This window comes from Salmo salar, chromosome 04, assembly GCF_965601325.2.
Source record: "Salmo salar chromosome 04, fSalSal1, whole genome shotgun sequence".
Taxonomy (NCBI): domain Eukaryota; kingdom Metazoa; phylum Chordata; class Actinopteri; order Salmoniformes; family Salmonidae; genus Salmo; species Salmo salar.
In genome coordinates this window covers 84,306,607-84,325,938 of record NC_138294.1, presented here as the reverse complement: position 1 = coordinate 84,325,938, position 19,332 = coordinate 84,306,607, and the positions used below count along the sequence as shown (strand labels likewise).

The 19,332-nt window shown below is 45.6% G+C and overlaps 1 protein-coding gene across 5 annotated transcripts in view; it reads left to right on the top strand.

Annotated features, from left to right (window-relative positions):
* The window catches only part of LOC106603880 (transcription factor COE1-A), a 359,109-nt gene that overhangs the window by 252,102 nt on the left and 87,675 nt on the right, over positions 1-19,332 (top strand). For all 5 annotated transcript variants that reach the window (XM_082974761.1, XM_045717374.2, XM_045717370.2 and 2 more), the window contains exon 9: positions 9,983-10,113. In XM_082974761.1, coding sequence (XP_082830887.1) covers positions 9,983-10,113 — 131 coding nt within the window. The remainder of the gene's footprint in view (positions 1-9,982; positions 10,114-19,332) is intronic.

Below are 19,332 nucleotides of genomic sequence, written 5' to 3'. Positions count from 1 at the left end.
TCTACTCTATTCTACACTACTCTACTCTACTCTACTCTACTCTACTCTATTCTATACTACTCTACTCTACTCTATTCTATACTACTCTACTCTATTCTATATTACTCTACTCTACTCTATTCTATACTACTCTACTCTACTCTATTCTACACTACTCTATTCTATACTACTCTACTCTACTCTACTCTATTCTACACTACTCTACTCTACTCTACTCTACTCTATTCTACACTACTCTACTCTATTCTACACTACTCTACTCTACTCTATTCTACACTACTCTACTCTATTATATACTACTCTACTCTACTCTATTCTACACTACTCTACTCTACTCTATTCTACACTACTCTACTCTACTCTACTCTATTCTACACTACTCTACTCTACTCTATTCTATACTACTCTACTCTACTCTATTCTACACTACTCTACTCTAATCTACACTACTCTACTCTATTCTATACTACTCTACTCTACTCTATTCTACACTACTCTACTATACTCTACTCTATTCTACACTACTCTACTCTATTCTACACTACTCTACTCTATTCTATACTACTCTACTCTACTATATTCTACACTACTCTACTCTACTCTACTCTACTCTATTCTACACTACTCTACTCTATTCTACACTACTCTACTCTACTCTATTCTATACTACTCTACTCTACTCTATTCTACACTACTCTACTCTACACTACTCTACTCTATTCTACATTACTCTATTCTATTCTTCACTACTCTACTCTACTGTACTCTACTCTACTCTATTCTACTCTATTCTGCTCTACTCTATTCTGCTCTACTCTACTCTATTCTACTCTACTCTATTCTACACTACTCTACTCTATTCTATACTACTCTACTCTACTCTATTCTACACTACTCTACTATACTCTACTCTATTCTACACTACTCTACTCTACTCTATTCTACACTACTCTACTCTATTCTATACTACTCTACTCTACTCTACTCTATTCTACACTACTCTACTCTACTCTACTCTACTCTACTCTACTCTATTCTATACTACTCTACTCTATTCTATATTACTCTACTCTACTCTATTCTATACTACTCTACTCTACTCTATTCTACACTACTCTACTATACTCTACTCTATTCTACACTACTCTACTCTACTCTATTCTACACTACTCTACTCTATTCTATACTACTCTACTCTACTCTACTCTATTCTACACTACTCTACTCTACTCTACTCTACTCTACTCTACTCTATTCTATACTACTCTACTCTACTCTATTCTATACTACTCTACTCTATTCTATATTACTCTACTCTACTCTATTCTATACTACTCTACTCTACTCTATTCTACACTACTCTATTCTATACTACTCTACTCTACTCTACTCTATTCTACACTACTCTACTCTACTCTACTCTACTCTATTCTACACTACTCTACTCTATTCTACACTACTCTACTCTACTCTATTCTACACTACTCTACTCTATTATATACTACTCTACTCTACTCTATTCTACACTACTCTACTCTACTCTATTCTACACTACTCTACTCTACTCTACTCTATTCTACACTACTCTACTCTACTCTATTCTATACTACTCTACTCTACTCTATTCTACACTACTCTACTCTAATCTACACTACTCTACTCTATTCTATACTACTCTACTCTACTCTATTCTACACTACTCTACTATACTCTACTCTATTCTACACTACTCTACTCTATTCTACACTACTCTACTCTATTCTATACTACTCTACTCTACTATATTCTACACTACTCTACTCTACTCTACTCTATTCTACACTACTCTACTCTATTCTACACTACTCTACTCTACTCTATTCTATACTACTCTACTCTACTCTATTCTACACTACTCTACTCTACACTACTCTACTCTATTCTACATTACTCTATTCTATTCTTCACTACTCTACTCTACTGTACTCTACTCTACTCTATTCTACTCTATTCTGCTCTACTCTATTCTGCTCTACTCTACTCTATTCTACTCTACTCTATTCTACACTACTCTACTCTATTCTATACTACTCTACTCTACTCTATTCTACACTACTCTACTATACTCTACTCTATTCTACACTACTCTACTCTACTCTATTCTACACTACTCTACTCTATTCTATACTACTCTACTCTACTCTACTCTATTCTACACTACTCTACTCTACTCTACTCTACTCTACTCTATTCTATACTACTCTACTCTATTCTATATTACTCTACTCTACTCTATTCTATACTACTCTACTCTACTCTATTCTACACTACTCTATTCTATACTACTCTACTCTACTCTATTCTACACTACTCTACTCTACTCTACTCTATTCTACACTACTCTACTCTATTCTACACTACTCTACTCTACTCTATTCTACACTACTCTACTCTATTATATACTACTCTACTCTACTCTATTCTACACTACTCTACTCTACTCTATTCTACACTACTCTACTCTACTCTACTCTATTCTACACTACTCTACTCTACTCTATTCTATACTACTCTACTCTACTCTATTCTACACTACTCTACTCTATTCTACACTACTCTACTCTATTCTATACTACTCTACTCTACTCTATTCTACACTACTCTACTATACTCTACTCTATTCTACACTACTCTACTCTATTCTACACTACTCTACTCTATTCTATACTACTCTACTCTACTATATTCTACACTACTCTACTCTACTCTACTCTACTCTACTCTATTCTACACTACTCTACTCTATTCTACACTACTCTACTCTACTCTATTCTATACTACTCTACTCTACTCTATTCTACACTACTCTACTCTACACTACTCTACTCTATTCTACATTACTCTATTCTATTCTACACTACTCTAGTCTACTGTACTCTACTCTACTCTACTCTATTCTACTCTATTCTGCTCTACTCTACTCTATTCTACTCTACTCTACTCTACTCTACTCTATTCTACACTACTCTACTCTATTCTATACTACTCTACTCTACTCTATTCTACACTACTCTACTATACTCTACTCTATTCTACACTACTCTACTCTACTCTATTCTACACTACTCTACTCTATTCTATACTACTCTACTCTACTCTATTCTACACTACTCTACTCTACTCTACTCTATTCTACACTACTCTACTCTATTCTACACTACTCTACTCTACTCTATGCTATACTACTCTACTCTACTCTACTCTATTCTACACTACTCTACTCTACTCTATTCTACTCTACACTACTCTACTCTATTCTACATTACTCTACTCTATTCTACACTACTCTACTGTACTGTACTCTACTCTACTCTATTCTACTCTATTCTGCTCTACTCTACTCTACTCTACTCTATTCTATACTACTCTACTCTACTCTATTCTACACTACTCTACTATACTCTACTCTACTCTACTCTACACTACTCTACTCTATTCTACACTACTCTACTCTATTCTACACTACTCTACTCTATTCTATACTACTCTACTCTACTCTACTCTATTCTATACTACTCTACTCTACTCTACTCTATACTACTCTACTCTACTCTACTCTATTCTACACTACTCTACTCTACTCTATTCTACACTACTCTACTCTATTCTATACTATACTACTCTACTCTACTCTACTCTATTCTACACTACTCTACTCTACTCTACTCTACACTACTCTACTCTATTCTACACTACTCTACTCTACTCTATTCTATACTACTCTACTCTACTCTATTCTACACTACTCTACTCTATTCTACACTACTGAACATCTACTCTATTCTACATTACTCTACTCTACACTACTCTACTCTACTGTACTCTACTCTACTCTACTCTATTCTACTCTATTCTGCTCTACTCTACTCTACTCTACTCTACTCTATTCTACACTACTCTACTCTATTCTATACTACTCTACTCTACTCTACTCTATTCTACTCTACTCTACTCTATTCTACACTACTCTACTCTATTCTACACTACTCTACTCTATTCTACACTACTCTACTCTATTCTACACTACTCTACTCTACTCTATTCTATACTACTCTACTCTACTCTATTCTACACTACTCTACTCTATTCTACACTACTCTACTCTATTCTATACTACTCTACTCTACTCTATGCTACACTACTCTACTCTACTCTACTCTACTCTATTCTACACTACTCTACTCTATTCTACACTACTCTACTCTATTCTATACTACTCTACTCTACTCTATTCTACACTACTCTACTCTACTCTATTCTATTCTACACTACTCTACTCTATTCTACACTACTCTACTCTACTCTATTCTATACTACTCTACTCTACTCTATTCTACACTACTCTACTCTACTCTACTCTATTCTACTCTACACTACTCTACTCTATTCTACATTACTCTACTCTATTCTACACTACTCTACTCTACTGTACTCTACTCTACTCTATTCTACTCTATTCTGCTCTACTCTACTCTATTCTATTCTACACTACTCTACTCTACTCTATTATATTCTACTCTACTCTACTCTACTCTACTCTACTGTACTTTACTCTACTCTACACTACTCTACTCTACTCTACTCTACTATATTCTACTCTACTCTACTATATTCTACTCTACTCTACTCTACTCTAAACTACTCTACTCTACTCTATTCTACTCTACACTACTCTAAACTACTATATTCTACTCTACTCTACTATATTCTACTTTACTCTACTCTACTCTACTTGACTCTACTCTACACTTCTATATTCTACTCTACTCTATCGTAGAAAATGTGGATGTGGATTAAGGCAGCCCCCCCCTCCCCGCACCTCTAATTCAGAGGGGTTAAAGTCCCCCCCACCTCTCTAATTCAGAGGGGTTAAACCCCCCCACCTCTCTAATTCAGAGGGGTTAAAGTCCCCCCCACCTCTCTAATTCAGAGGGGTTAAAACCCCCACCTCTCTAATTCAGAGGGGTTAAACCCCCCCATCTCTCTAATTCAGAGGGGTTAAAGCCCCCCCCCCCCCCACCTCTCTAATTCAGAGGGGTTAAATGCGGAAGACACATTTCAGTTGAAGGCATTCAGTTGTACAACTGACTAGGTATCCCCCTTTCCCTTTTACTGTACAACAAACAGCACATTCTCAGACCTGGACTCTATGGACACCAAGCTTAGTGCTCTAAGCATGCTCTAGCAAGCTCTGAGAATACTACCAATACTGATGATACCCAGTGCACTACAGCAGTTCACCATGCTCTAGCAAGCTCTGAGAATACTACCAATACTGATGATACCCAGTGCACTACAGCAGTTCACCATGCTCTAGCAAGCTCTGAGAATACTACCAATACTGATGATACCCAGTGCACTACAGCAGTTCACCATGCTCTAGCAAGCTCTGAGAATACTACCAATACTGATGATACCCAGTGCACTACAGCAGTTCACCATGCTCTAGCAAGCTCTGAGAATACTACCAATACTGATGATACCCAGTGCACTACAGCAGTTCACCATGCTCTAGCAAGCTCTGAGAATACTACCAATACTGATGATACCCAGTGCACTACAGCAGTTCACCATGCTCTAGCAAGCTCTGAGAATACTACCAATACTGATGATACCCAGTGCACTACAGCAGTTCACCATGCTCTAGCAAGCTCTGAGAATACTACCAATACTGATGATACCCAGTGCACTACAGCAGTTCACCATGCTCTAGCAAGCTCTGAGAATACTACCAATACTGATGATACCCAGTGCTTTGTTTTTAACCTCTCGGAATTAATGACTAAACCGTTAACCTTTGAGTTGTTTCTGTTTTAACGTGGTAACCACGAGAGAGAGAGAGATAGAGGGAGAGATGGAGAGGGAAAGGGAGAGAGAGAGAGGGAGAGATGGAGAGGGAGAGAGAGAGAGGGAGAGAGAGAGGGATGGAGAGGGAGAGGGATGGAGAGGGAGAGGGAGAGAGAGAGAGAGAGGGAGACATGGAGAGGGAGAGGGAGAGAGAGAGAGGGAGAGAGAGAGGGATGGAGAGGGAGAGGGAGAGGGATGGAGAGGGAGAGGGAGAGAGAGAGGGAGAGGGAGAGGGAGAGGGAGAGGGAGAGAGAGATATAGATAGATGGAGAGGGAGAGGGAGAGAGAGATAGAGAGGGAGACTTAGAGAGGGAGAGAGAGAGAGCGAGGGAGAGAGATGGAGAGGGAGAGAGGGAGAGGAAGAGATGAGAGATGGAGAGGGAGAGAGAGAGTTTTTCCCCCCGCAGCGTTAAAGGCCTTTAAAGAGATCTCTCTGAGTTCCAGCTGTAATTGATCCCCTGCTTTTCTGCCTGATCTCCATTCAGAGCTGTTAAAACCACCATCACTCTTCTAGGGTGTGTGATTGGTGTGTGTGTGTGTGTGTGTGTTTGGTGTGTGTGTGTGTGTGTGTGTGTGTGTGTGTGTGTGTGTGTGTGTGTGTGTGTGTTTGGTGTGTGTGTTTGGTGTGTGTGTGTGTTTGGTGTGTGTGTGTGTTTGGTGTGTGTGAGTGTTTGGTGTGTGTGTGTGATTGGTGTGTGTGTGTGTGTGTGTTTGGTGTGTGTTTGGTGTGTGTGTGTGTTTTGTGTGTGTGTGTGTTTGGTGTCTGTGTGTTTGGTGTCTGTGTGTGTGTGTGTGTGTGTGTGTGTGTGTGTGTGTGTGTGTGTGTGTGTGTGTGTGTGTGTGTGTGTGTGTGTGTGTGTGCGTGTGTGTGTGGAGCGCAGCAACCTCGCTGGGGCTGTAGTCGTACCTCCTGTCACCAGAGTGTTGGGGTGTCCCTAACCTCGCTGGGGCTGTAGTCGTACCTCCTGTCACCAGAGTGTTGGGGTGTCGAGGTACAACATGATCTAAGTTACAGTCTCCCTCCCTCCACATCCAGGACTACATTACATAGCATGGGTCTATATCCAGGACTACATTACCTAGCATGGGTCTATATCCAGGACTACATTACCTAGCATGGGTCTAGATCCAGGACTACATTACCTAGCATGGGTCTAGATCCAGGACTACATTACCTAGCATGGGTCTATATCCAGGACTACATTACCTAGCATGGGTCTAGATCCAGGACTACATTACCTAGCATGGGTCTAGATCCAGGACTACATTACCTAGCATGGGTCTATATCCAGGATTACATTACCTAGCATGGGTCTATATCCAGGACTACATTACCTATCATGGGTCTATATCCAGGACTACATTACCTAGCATGGGTCTATATCCAGGACTACATTACATAGCATGGGTCTATATCCAGGACTACATTACATAGCATAGGTCTATATCCAGGACTACATTACATAGCATGGGTCTATATCCAGGACTGCATTACCAGGCATGGGTCTATATCCAGGACTACATTACCCAGCATAGGTCTATATCCAGGACTACATTACATAGCATGGGTCTATATCCAGGACTGCATTACCTAGCATGGGTCTATATCCAGGACTACATTACCTAGCATGGGTCTAGATCCAGGACTACATTACCTAGCATGGGTCTATATCCAGGACTACATTACATAGCATGGGTCTATATCCAGGACTACATTACCTAGCATAGGTCTATATCCAGGACTACATTACCCAGCATGGGTCTATATCCAGGACTACAGATTTTAGTCTTTATGAGGTGGATGGTTGTCTTTCATGTATGCACAATCTACAACATGGAATGTCCTTGCTTTCTGAGGTTCCATCTTAGCCTGCATCCCTTTAAGGCACAGTACTCCTGCTAATGTCCTGTCCCTTTGTGTCCTGTCCCTGTGTGTCCTGTCCCTGTGTGTCCTGTCCCTGTGTGTCCTGTCCCTGTGTGTCCTGTCCCTGTATGTCCTGTCCCTGTATGTCCTGTCCCTTTGTGTCCTGTCCCTGTATGTCCTGTCCCTGTATGTCCTGTCCCTGTATGTCCTGTCCCTGTTTGTCCCTGTGTGTCCTGTCCCTGTGTGTCCTGTCCCTGTGTGTCCTGTCCCTTTGTGTCCTGTCCCTGTGTGTCCTGTCCCTTTGTGTCCTGTCCCTGTGTGTCCTGTCCCTGTATGTCCTGTCCCTGTGTGTCCTGTCCCTTTGTGTCCTGTCCCTGTATGTCCTGTCCCTGGATGTCCTGTCCCTTTGTGTCCTGTCCCTGTATGTCCTGTCCCTGTATGTCCTGTCCCTGTATGTCCTGTCCCTGTTTGTCCCTGTGTGTCCTGTCCCTGTGTGTCCTGTCCCTGTGTGTCCTGTCCCTTTGTGTCCTGTCCCTGTGTGTCCTGTCCCTGTATGTCCTGTCCCTGTGTGTCCTGTCCCTTTGTGTCCTGTCCCTGTATGTCCTGTCCCTGGATGTCCTGTCCCTTTGTGTCCTGTCCCTGTATGTCCTGTCCCTGTTTGTCCCTGTGTGTCCTGTCCCTGTGTGTCCTGTCCCTGTATGTCCTGTCCCTGTGTGTCCTGTCCCTTTGTGTCCTGTCCCTGTATGTCCTGTCCCTGGATGTCCTGTCCCTTTGTGTCCTGTCCCTGTATGTCCTGTCCCTGTATGTCCTGTCCCTGTATGTCCTGTCCCTGTTTGTCCCTGTGTGTCCTGTCCCTGTGTGTCCTGTCCCTGTGTGTCCTGTCCCTGTGTGTCCTGTCCCTGTATGTCCTGTCCCTTTGTGTCCTGTCCCTGTGTGTCCTGTCCCTGTATGTCCCTGTGTGTACTGTCCCTGTATGTGCTATTTGTCATCAGTGTAACTTCATAAGGTGTTAGGTATTATATAGATACAGTATTATTAGATATTATTGGGCTGTTTGATTCTGTTTCTCAACTGTGTAACTAACCTCCTAGACTGAGGTTGTCTAACCGTAAGCTGCCTTTCTGTCTGCCTCCTCTCTCTTCTCCTCTCTCTTCTCTTCTCCCCTCCCCTCCTCTCTCTTCTCCTCTCCCCTCCCCTCTTCTCCTCTCCCCTCCCTTCTCCTCTCCCCTCCTCTCTCTTCTCCCATCCCTTCTCCTCTCCCCTCCCCTCCTCTCTCTTCTCCTCTCCCCTCCCCTCCCCTCCTCTCTCCCCTCCCCTCCTCTCTCTTCTCCTCTCTCCTCCCTTCTCCTCTCCCCTCCTCTCTCTTCTCCTCTCCCCTCCCCTCCTCTCTCTTCTCCTCTCCCCTCCCCTCCTCTCTCTTCTCCCATCCCTTCTCCTCTCCCCTCCCCTCCTCTCTCTTCTCCTCTCCCCTCCTCTCTCTTCTCCCATCCCTTCTCCTCTCCCCTCCCCTCCTCTCTCTTCTCCCCTCCCCTCCCTTGTCCCCTCCCTTCTCCTCTCCCCTCCTCTCTCTTCTCCCATCCCTTCTCCTCTCCCCTCCCCTCCTCTCTCTTCTCCCCTCCCCTCCCTTGTCCCCTCCCTTCTCCTCTCCCCTCCTCTCTCTTCTCCCCTCCCTTCTCCTCTCCCCTCCCCTCCTCTCTCTTCTCCTCTCTCCCTCCCCTCCTCTCCCTTCTCCTCTCCTCCTGCCCCTTCTCCTCTCCCCTCCCCTCTTCTCCTCTCCCCTCCCTTCTCCCCTCCCTTCTCCTCTCCCCTCCCCTCCCCTCCTCTCTCTTCTCCTCTCCCCTCCCCCTGCCCCTTCTCCTCTCCCCTCCCCTCCTCTCTCTTCTCCTCTCCCCTCCCCTCCCCTCCTCTCTCCCCTCCCTTCTCCTCTCCCCTCCTCTCTCTTCTCCCCTCCCTTCTCCTCTCCCCTCCCCTCCTCTCTCTTCTCCTCTCCCCTCCCCTCCTCTCTCTTCTCCTCTCCCCTCCCCTCCTCTCTCCCCTCCCTTCTCCTCTCCCCTCCTCTCTCCTCTCCCCTCCCTTCTCCTCTCTCCCTCCCCTCCTCTCCCTTCTCCTCTCCCCCTCCCCCCTTCTCCTCTCCCCTCCCCTCCTCTCTCCCCTCCCCTCCTCTCTCTTCTCCTCTCCCCCTCCCCCCTTCTTCTCTCCTCCTGCCCTGCCCTGCCCTGTGCCTGGAAGCAGCTGCCCCCTGCATCAAAGCCATCAGCCCCAGTGAGGGCTGGACAACAGGGGGCGCAACTGTCATCATCATAGGGGACAACTTCTTCGACGGCCTCCAGGTCATTTTTGGCACCATGCTCGTCTGGAGTGAGGTGAGTACATGATGACACACACACGCACGCACGCACGCACGCACACACACACACACACGCACGCACGCACGCACGCACGCACGCACGCACGCACACACACACACACACACACACACACACACACACACACACACACACACACACACACACACACACACACACACACACACACACACCCTCTCATCCCTCCACACAAACACCCCCATCCATACTGACCGTACTGTCAGTGTCCTTGGTATTGTATTGTATCTTTACAGTACTGTAGAATCCCAGTCCAACTAGGCCAGCTGAGGTAAAGCCCCCCCCCCAGATAAAACCCAGCCAGTCCAACTAGGCCAGCTGAGGTAAAGCCCCCCCCCAGATAAAACCCAGCCAGTCCAACTAGGCCAGCTGAGGTAAAGCCCCCCCCAGATAAAACCCAGCCAGTGCAACTAGGCCAGCTGAGGTAAAGCCCCCCCCCCCCCCCCAGATAAAACCCCCCTAGGCCGGAGTCCAACTAGGCCAGCTGAGGTAAAGCCCCCCCCCCCAGATAAAACCCAGCCAGTGCAACTAGGCCAGCTGAGGTAAAGCCCCCCCCCCAGATAAAACCCAGCCAGTCCAACTAGGCCAGCTGAGGTAAAGCCCCCCCCCCAGATAAAACCCAGCCAGTCCAACTAGGCCAGCTGAGGTAAAGCCAGATACTGATAGAAATAGCAGTAAACCATCTGGATCAAACAGAGTTCTGCAGTTGTTGAAATACTGTTTAGTGTTGTTTTCTTCCAGAAATATTAAGAGAGACTTTCGCAATTTTGGTTTGGAAACTTTTACAGGAAACAAAAGTTACTTCAACTGACACCATCACGTAACATTGTATGTGTTTTTTATCAGCAAGCAAAAGCACTGGGCAGAATATGCCGTTTTTCTCCTGCGCAATACATTCCACTTGGATTTGACCTTGTCAACCTTTGACCTCGGTGATGGTGAGGAGTTAAAAGGTGTATTGGAGCCTCTCACTGCTGGTCTTTATTCTCCCTCACAGCTGAAGAGCTGAATATAAAAGACAAAGCGCTCTGTAAGGGCCAGTTTAACGACATGTAAAACGCTGACGGCTGTGTGTGCTTTAAAGACATCGCTTGTGTGTGTGTGTGTGTGTGTGTGTGTGTGTGTGTGTGTGTGTGTGTGTGTGTGTGGTGTGTGTGTGTGTGTGTGTGTGTGTGTGTGTGTGTGTGTGTGTGTGTGTGTGTGTGTGTGTGTGTGTGTGTGTGTGTGTGTGTGTGTGTGTGTGTGTGTGTGTGTGTGTGTGTGTGTGTGTGTGTGCCGGAGTTAGATTGGTCTCTCATCTGTGCTTTGTACGCCTCACACACACTCCCATCTCCTGGAGCTCTCCATTCATCACAGGGGCCGATCAGGGGACAAATTCAGCTGCTATTTATTCAGCGCAGCTCTTCTGATCCCCTCAATTAGCTGTCATGTAGGACTAGAGACGTGTGGCTTGGGGCTGACGGGGGAAGTACTTAGTACTGTGGATGTAGTCTATAGAACCATACATGAATGTTAGCTACAGTGAACTACTGTTAAGGTCAGAGTCTTCAGAGAGGGGAATATATTGTATTATTGCTACTACATGAATGTTTGGCCACATCTGGATGAATAGACCTTGGAATCAGGCTTAGTATGGCTTTGATGAAGTGGGACTTAGGTACGTGAGTTTGTACAGTATGTTCACCTTACCCTATAGCCTACATCTTGAACACAATGATAGAAGAGCCCCTTCTCTCTCTCTCTCTCCTCTCCCCCCAGCTCAGCCCTCTCTCTCTTCTCTCCCCCTCAGCCCTCTCTCCTCTCCCCCTCAGCCCTCTCTCTCTCCTCTCCCCCTCAGCCCTCTCTCTCTTCTCTCCCCCTCAGCCCTCTCTCTCCACTCCCCCTCAGCCCTCTCTCTCGTCTCCCCCTCAGCCCTCTCTCTCTCCTCTCCCCCTCAGCCCTCTCTCTCTTCTCTCCCCCTCAGCCCTCTCTCCTCTCCCCCTCAGCCCTCTCTCTCTTCTCTCCCCCTCAGCCCTCTCTCCTCTCCCCCTCAGCCCTCTCTCTCTTCTCTCCCCCTCAGCCCTCTCTCCTCTCCCCCTCAGCCCTCTCTCTCCACTCCCCCTCAGCCCTCTCTCTCCACTCCCCCTCAGCCCTCTCTCTCCTCTCCCCCTCAGCCCTCTCTCTCTTCTCTCCCCCTCAGCCCTCTCTCCTCTCCCCCTCAGCCCTCTCTCTCCACTCCCCCTCAGCCCTCTCTCTCCACTCCCCCTCAGCCCTCTCTCTCCACTCCCCCTCAGCCCTCTCTCTCCACTCCCCCTCAGCCCTCTCTCTCCACTCCCCCTCAGACCTCTCTCTCCTCCCCCCCAGCCCTCTCTCTCCTCTCTCCCCATCAGCCCTCTCTCTCCTCTCCCCCTCAACCCTATCTCTTCTCTCTCCCCCCTCAGCCCTCTCTCTCTCCACTCCCTCATCAGCCCTCTCTCTCTCCTCTCCCCCCTCAGCCCTCTCTCTCTCCTCTCCCCCTCAGCCCTCTCTCTCTTCTCTCCCCCTCAGCCCTCTCTCTCCACTCCCCCTCAGCCCTCCCTCTCCTCTCCCCCTCAGCCCTCTCTCTCTCCTCTCCCCCTCAGCCCTCTCTCTCTTCTCTCCCCCTCAGCCCTCTCTCCTCTCCCCCTCAGCCCTCTCTCTCCACTCCCCCTCAGCCCTCTCTCTCCACTCCCCCTCAGCCCTCTCTCTCTCCACTCCCCCTCAGCCCTCTCTCTCCTCTCTCCCCTCAGCCCTCTCTCTCCTCTCCCCTCTCAGCTCTCTCTCTCCTCTCTCCCCCTCAGACCTCTCTCTCCCCCCCAGCCCTCTCTCCCTCAACCCTATCTCTTCTCTCTCCCCCCTCAGCCCTCTCTCTCTCCACTCCCTCATCAGCCCTCTCTCTCTCCTCTCCCCCCTCAGCCCTCTCTCTCCTCGCCCCATCAGCCCTCTCTCTCTCTTCTCCCCCTCAGCCCTCTCTCTCCTCTCTCCCCCCTCAGCCCTCTCTCTCTCCTCTCCCCCTCAGCCCTCTCTCTCTCCTCTCCCCCTCAGCCCTCTCTCTCCTCTCCCCCTCAGCCCTCTCTCTCTCCACTCCCCATCAGCCCTCTATCTCTCCTCTCCCCATCAGCCCTCTCTCCCCTCCCCCGCCTCAGCCCTCTCTCTCCTCTCCCCCCTCAGCCCTCTCTCTCTCCTCTCCCCCCTCAGCCCTCTCTCTCTCCTCTCCCCCCTCAGCCCTCTCTCTCCTTTACCCGTAGCTGTTCCTTTGGACAGTGTGACCCATTTTTGTATTGGTTATGTTAATTTGTGGAATAATTGCATTTTTATTCAACCTTGGCTAGTAGAAGAGGAACCTTTGCTACAGTAGTTCCCAAGTGTCAACGGTTCAGAGACAGTTTTGGTCATGGGGTAATGGCTGAAGCACACACAGAGACGGGACGGGGTCAGAATAGCCCAGATTAGGCTTCCAGGGGCAGATTTGCCTGTTGTCCAACTGCCCTGACCTCCCTGTCTGTTTACCCACCCTCAACCCAGGGTTTATTTCTGAGGGTCCATACAGAGGTAGACCCTGTTCTCTCTCTCCTCACCCCATAGCTCTGCAGTATAGCCTACCTAACTACTGCCCCAGTCTGCCGTCCTCAGTGTTCTGTGATGTTCTCAGAGGCTGGTTGGTTGCAGTGTTGTCCGGACATTGGTCCAGTGTAGGAAGTGCCGGCGCCCCACAGTGTGTTTCTAATTACAGCTTCCCCATAGCGGAGGTGCCAGGGGTGAGAATGAGTTTTCTCCCTGCTCTCAGGGGCCTGCAGGGCCTCCCTAATATCACCCAACCAGCCCCCGCTACCCCTGTACCTCCGATACTGATCAGCCCTGCACAGCTGATGATGAGGAGAGGCCATGAAGAGCAGACTTAATGAACACACACATACTCTCAGTACACACACACACACACACACACACACACACACACACACACACACACACACACACACACACACTGGTCTTTGTCATGCTGTTCCCTCAGCCCGCTCAAGCCCTGTGTTTATTTACCTTCTCTAACACACAACAGGTGTGTGGGAGCTGTGGCTCCAGTCCAACAATAGCATGCTTACTTCAGGTATGTGTGTGTGTGTGTGTGCGTGCGTGCATGTGTATATGTGTGTGGGCATGTGTGTGTGTGTGTGCGTGCGTGCGTGCGTGCGTGCGTGCGTGCGTGTGTGTGTGTGTGTGTGTGTGTGTGTGTGTGTGTGCGTGCGTGCGTGCGTGCGTGCGTGTGCTCTTTACACCACCTGGACACACTTAACACTTTTCAACAGAAAGTTTTTACTTGCTGCAGTATTGAAGACTTATACCACTAATACCTTCATTCACGACAAGTGATCAAATCAATAAACGTGTTGTTCACATTTCGGACTGCATTGTGGACAGTTTGTCCTCCTCTCTGCTCCTCTCTTCCTCCTCCAGCCCTCCCTCTGTAATCGCTAAGTGTGGAGAGTGTTTCCCTGACGGCCCATAAGTAGAGATCAGTGGAGAGTTGTTGTGTTGAAGGGTACCACTCACAATCCCAGTCTGACACAGGAGAGGAGAGGAGAGGAGAGGAGAGGAGAGGAGAGGAGAGGAGAGGAGAGGAGAGGAGAGGAGAGGAGAGGAGAGGAGAGGAGAGGAGAGGAGAGGAGAGGAGAGGAGAGGAGAGGAGGTAGAGAACACAACTAGACATAAGACTTGACTAACGGTTGTCGGTTTCCTGCTCTTCTCTCTCTCAATTCAATTCAATTCAAGGGGCTTTATTGGCATGGGAAACATATGTTAACATTGCCAAAGCAGGTGAAGTAGATAATAAGCAAAAGTGAATTAAACAGTGAAATTAACAGTAAACATTACACTCACAGAAGTTCCAAAAGAATAAAGACATTTCAAATGTCATAATATGTCTATATACAGCTTTGTAACGATGTGCAAATAGTTCAAGTACAAAAGGGAAAATAAATAAACATAAATATGGGTTGTATTTACAATGGTGTTTGTTCTTCACTGGTTGCCCTTTTCTTGTGGCAACAGGTCACACATCTTGCTGCTGTGATGGCGCACTGTGGTATTTCACCCAGTAGATATTGGAGTTTCTTAAAATTGCGTTTGTTTTTTCGAATTCTTTGTGGATCTGTGTAATCTGAGGGAAATATGTGTCTCTAATATGGTCATACATTTGGCAGGAGGTTAGGAAGTGCAGCTCTGTTTCCACCTCATTTTGTGGGCAGTGTGCACATAACCTGTCTTCTCTTGAGAGCCAGGTCTGCCAATAGCAAGGCTATGTTCACTGAGTCTGTACATAGTCAAAGCTTTCCTTAAGTTTGGGTCAGTCACAGTCGCAGGTATTCTGCCACTGTGTACTCTCTGTTTAGGGCCAAATAGCATTCTAGTTTGCTCTGTGTTTTTGTTAATTCTTTCCAATGTGTCAAGTAATTATCTTTTTGTTTTCTCATGATTTGGTTGGGTCTATTTGTGTTGCTGTCCTGGGGCTCTGTGGGGTGTGTTTGTGTTTGTGAACAGAGCCCCAGGACCAGCTTGCTTAGGGGACTCTTCTCCAGGTTCATCTCTCTGTAGGTGATGGCTTCGTTAAGGAAAGTTTGGGATCGCTTCCTTTTAGGTGGTTGTAGAATTTAACAGCTTTTTTCTGGATTTTGATAATTAGCGGGTATCGGCCTAATTCTTCTCTGCATGCATTATTTGGGTTTTACGTTGTACACAGAGGATATTTTTGCCGAATTCTGCATGCAGAGTCTCAATTTGGTGTTTGTTCCATTTAGTGAATTCTTGGTTGGTGAACGGACCCCAGACCTCTCAAACATAAATGGCAATGGGTTCTGTAACTGATTTAAGTATTTTTCGCCAAATCCTAATTGGTATGTCAAATTTGATGTTCCCTTTGATGGCATAGAAGGCCCTTCTTGCCTTGTCTCTCAGATCGTTCACAGCTTTGTGGAAGTTACCTGTGACGCTGATGTTTAGGCCGAGGTATGTATAGATTTTTGTGTCTAGATGTCTAGATGTGGGCAACGGTGTCTAGATTCAATTTGTATTTGTGGTCCTGGCGACTGGACCTTTTTTGGAACACCATTATTTTTGTCTTACTGAGATTTGCTGTCAGGGTCCAGGTCTGACAGAATATATTCAGAAGATCTAGGTGCTGCTGTAGGCCCTCCTTGGTTGGTGACAGAAGCGCCAGATCATCAGCAAACAGCAGACGTTCAGATTCTAGCAGGGTGAGGCCGGGTGCTGCAGACTGTTCTAGTGCCCTCACCAATTCGTTGATATATATGTTGAAGAGGGTGGGGTTTAAGCTGCATCCCTGTCTCACCCTACAGCTCTGTGGAAGGAAATGTTTGTGTTTTTTTTTATTTTAACCGCACACTTGTTGTTTGTGTAAACGGATTTTATAATGTTGTATGTTTTCCCCACAATACGACTTTCCATCAATTTGTATAGCATACCCTCATGCCAAATTGAGTCAAAATCTTTTGGGAAATCAACAAAGCATGGGAAGACTTTGCCTTTTTTCGGTTTGTTTGTTTGTCAATTAGGGTGTGCAGGGTGAATACATGGTCTGGTGTATGGTAATTTGGTAAAAAGCATATTTGACATTTGCTCAGTACATTGTTTTCACTGAGGAAATGTACAAGTCTCCTGTTAATGATAATGCACAGGATTTCCCCAAGTTTGCTGTTGACGAATATCCCACAGTAGTTATTGTGGTCAAATTTGTCTCCACTTTGTGCGTTGGGGTGATCAGTCCTTGGTTCCAAATATTGTGGAAGATGCCAGTGCTGAGGATGATGTTAAAGAGTTTAAGTATCGCCAATTGGAATTTGTGGTCTATATATTTTATAATTTCATTTAGGATACCATCAACCCCTCAGGCCTTTTTGGGTTGGAGGGTTTGTATTTTGTATTTTTAATAGCCGATTCTAAGATTTGTATTTGATCATGTAAATGTTTTTGCTGTTTGTTCTTTGTTATAGGGACAAAACGTTTGGAGAAGTGGTTTACCCATACATCTCCGTTTTGGATAGATAAGTCTTCGTGTTAGAGTCTATGGATTCTTCATTTACATTGAGTTGATTTCTGACGTGCTGTTCCTTCTTTTTCCGTAGTATATTTCTGTATTGTTTTAGTGATTCACCATAGTGAAGGCGTAGACTCAGGTTTTCTGGGTCTCTATGTTTTTGGTTGGATAGGTTTCTCAATTTCTTTCTTAATTTTTGGCATTCTTCATCAAACCATTTGTCATTGTTGTAAAATTTCTTTGGGTATCTGTTTAAAATTGATTGATTTGATATCGAAGCTGAGAGGTCAAATATTCTGTTTAGGTTTTCTACTAGGTTTACACCTTCACGATTGCAGTGGAACGTTTTGTCCAGGAAGTTGTCTAAAAGGGATTGAATTAATTGTTGCCTAATTGTTTTCTGTTTCCACACTACTTCCCTTCCATCTATAGCATTTCTTAATATTATTCAGTTCCTTTGGCTTTGATGCCTCATGATTCAGTGTTGCTCTGCTCAAGTAGACTGTGATTTAGCTGTGATCTGATAGGAGTGTCAGTGGGCTGACTGTGAACGCTCTGAGAGACTCTGGGTTGACGTCAGTGATAAAGTAGTCTACAGTACTACTGCCAAGAGATGAGCTATAGGTGTACCTACCATAGGAGTCCACTCCAAGCCTACCATTGACTATGTACATACCCAGCGTGCGACAGAGCTGCAGGAGTTGTGCCCTGTTTTTGTTGGTTATGTTATTGTAGTTGTGCCTAGGGGGTCATATGGGGAGGGAATGCTGTCATTCCTCTCTCTCCTCTCTCTCTCTCTCTCTCTCTCTCTTTATTTCTCTCTCTCTCTCTCTCTCTCTCTCTCTCTCTTTATTTCTCTCTCTCTTTATCTCTCTCTCTTTATCTCTCTATCTCAATTCAAAAGGATTTGTTGGCATGGGAAACATATATCTACATCTCACTCTCTCTCTCTGTCTCTCTCTCTCTCTCTCTCTTTATTTCTCTTTATCTCTCTCTTTCTCTCTTTCTCTCTCTCTCTTTATCTCTCTCTCTTTATTTCTCTCGCTCTCTCTTTATCTCTCTCTCTCTCTCTCTCTCTCTCTCTCTCTATCTCTCTATCTCAATTCAAAAGGATTTATTGGCATGGGAAACATATATCTACATCTCACTCTCTCTCTTTAATTCAATTCAATTCAATTCGCTTTATTGGCATGACGTAACAATGTACATATTGCCAAAGCTTATTTTGGACATTACCAATATAAAAATAAATACAATTGAGAATCAAAATTGAGCCTGTACTTTGTCAAGGTTTTTCTAAGGTTTTGATCAGTAACCATGGTCAAATATTTAGCCATGGTGTACTGTCGATTTAGGGACAGATAGCACTGCATTTTGCTTTGTGTTTGTGCTTGTGTTTCCCAATAAGCAATGTAGTTTTGTTTTGACTGTGTTGTAATTTGGTTTATTCTGATTGATTGGATGTTCTGGTCCTGAGGCTTCAGTGTGTTAGTAGAACAGGTTGGTGAACTCAGCCCCAGGACCAGCTGGATGAGGGGACTCTTTTCTTTGCTCAGCTCTTGGCATTGCAGGGCTTGGTAATGATATGAGAGGGGGTCACTGTATTTTAGATGTTTCCAAAACTTAATTGCTCTTTTTTGAGTTTTTATTATTAGTGGATATTGGCCTAATTCTGCCCTGCATGCATTGTTTGTAGTTTTCCTCTGGACACGTAGGAGAATCTTACATAACTCTGCATGTAGGGTTTCAATGGGGTGTTTGTCCCATTTGATGAAATCTTGTTTTGCAAGTGGACCCCACACCTCGCTGCCATAAAGTGCAATTGGTTCAATGACATATTCAATTAGTTTTAGCCAAATTTTAATAGGTATTTCAATTTGAATTTGCTTTTTAATGGGGTTAGAATGCCCTGCGTGCTTTCTCTCTCAGTTCATTCACTGCCCTCATTAAGGTGTCCAGTTGAGCTTATTTTTAAACCTAAGTAATTGTAGTGTGTACAGTACTCTATATATTTTGTACCAATTGAGAACTTTGGTCTAATTCCCTGAGATCTGGATCTTCTCTGGAAAATCATTATTTTAGTCTTTTTGGGGTTTACTGCCAGGGCCCAGGTCTGGCAGTACTGCTCTAGCAGGTCCAGGCTCTGCTGTAGG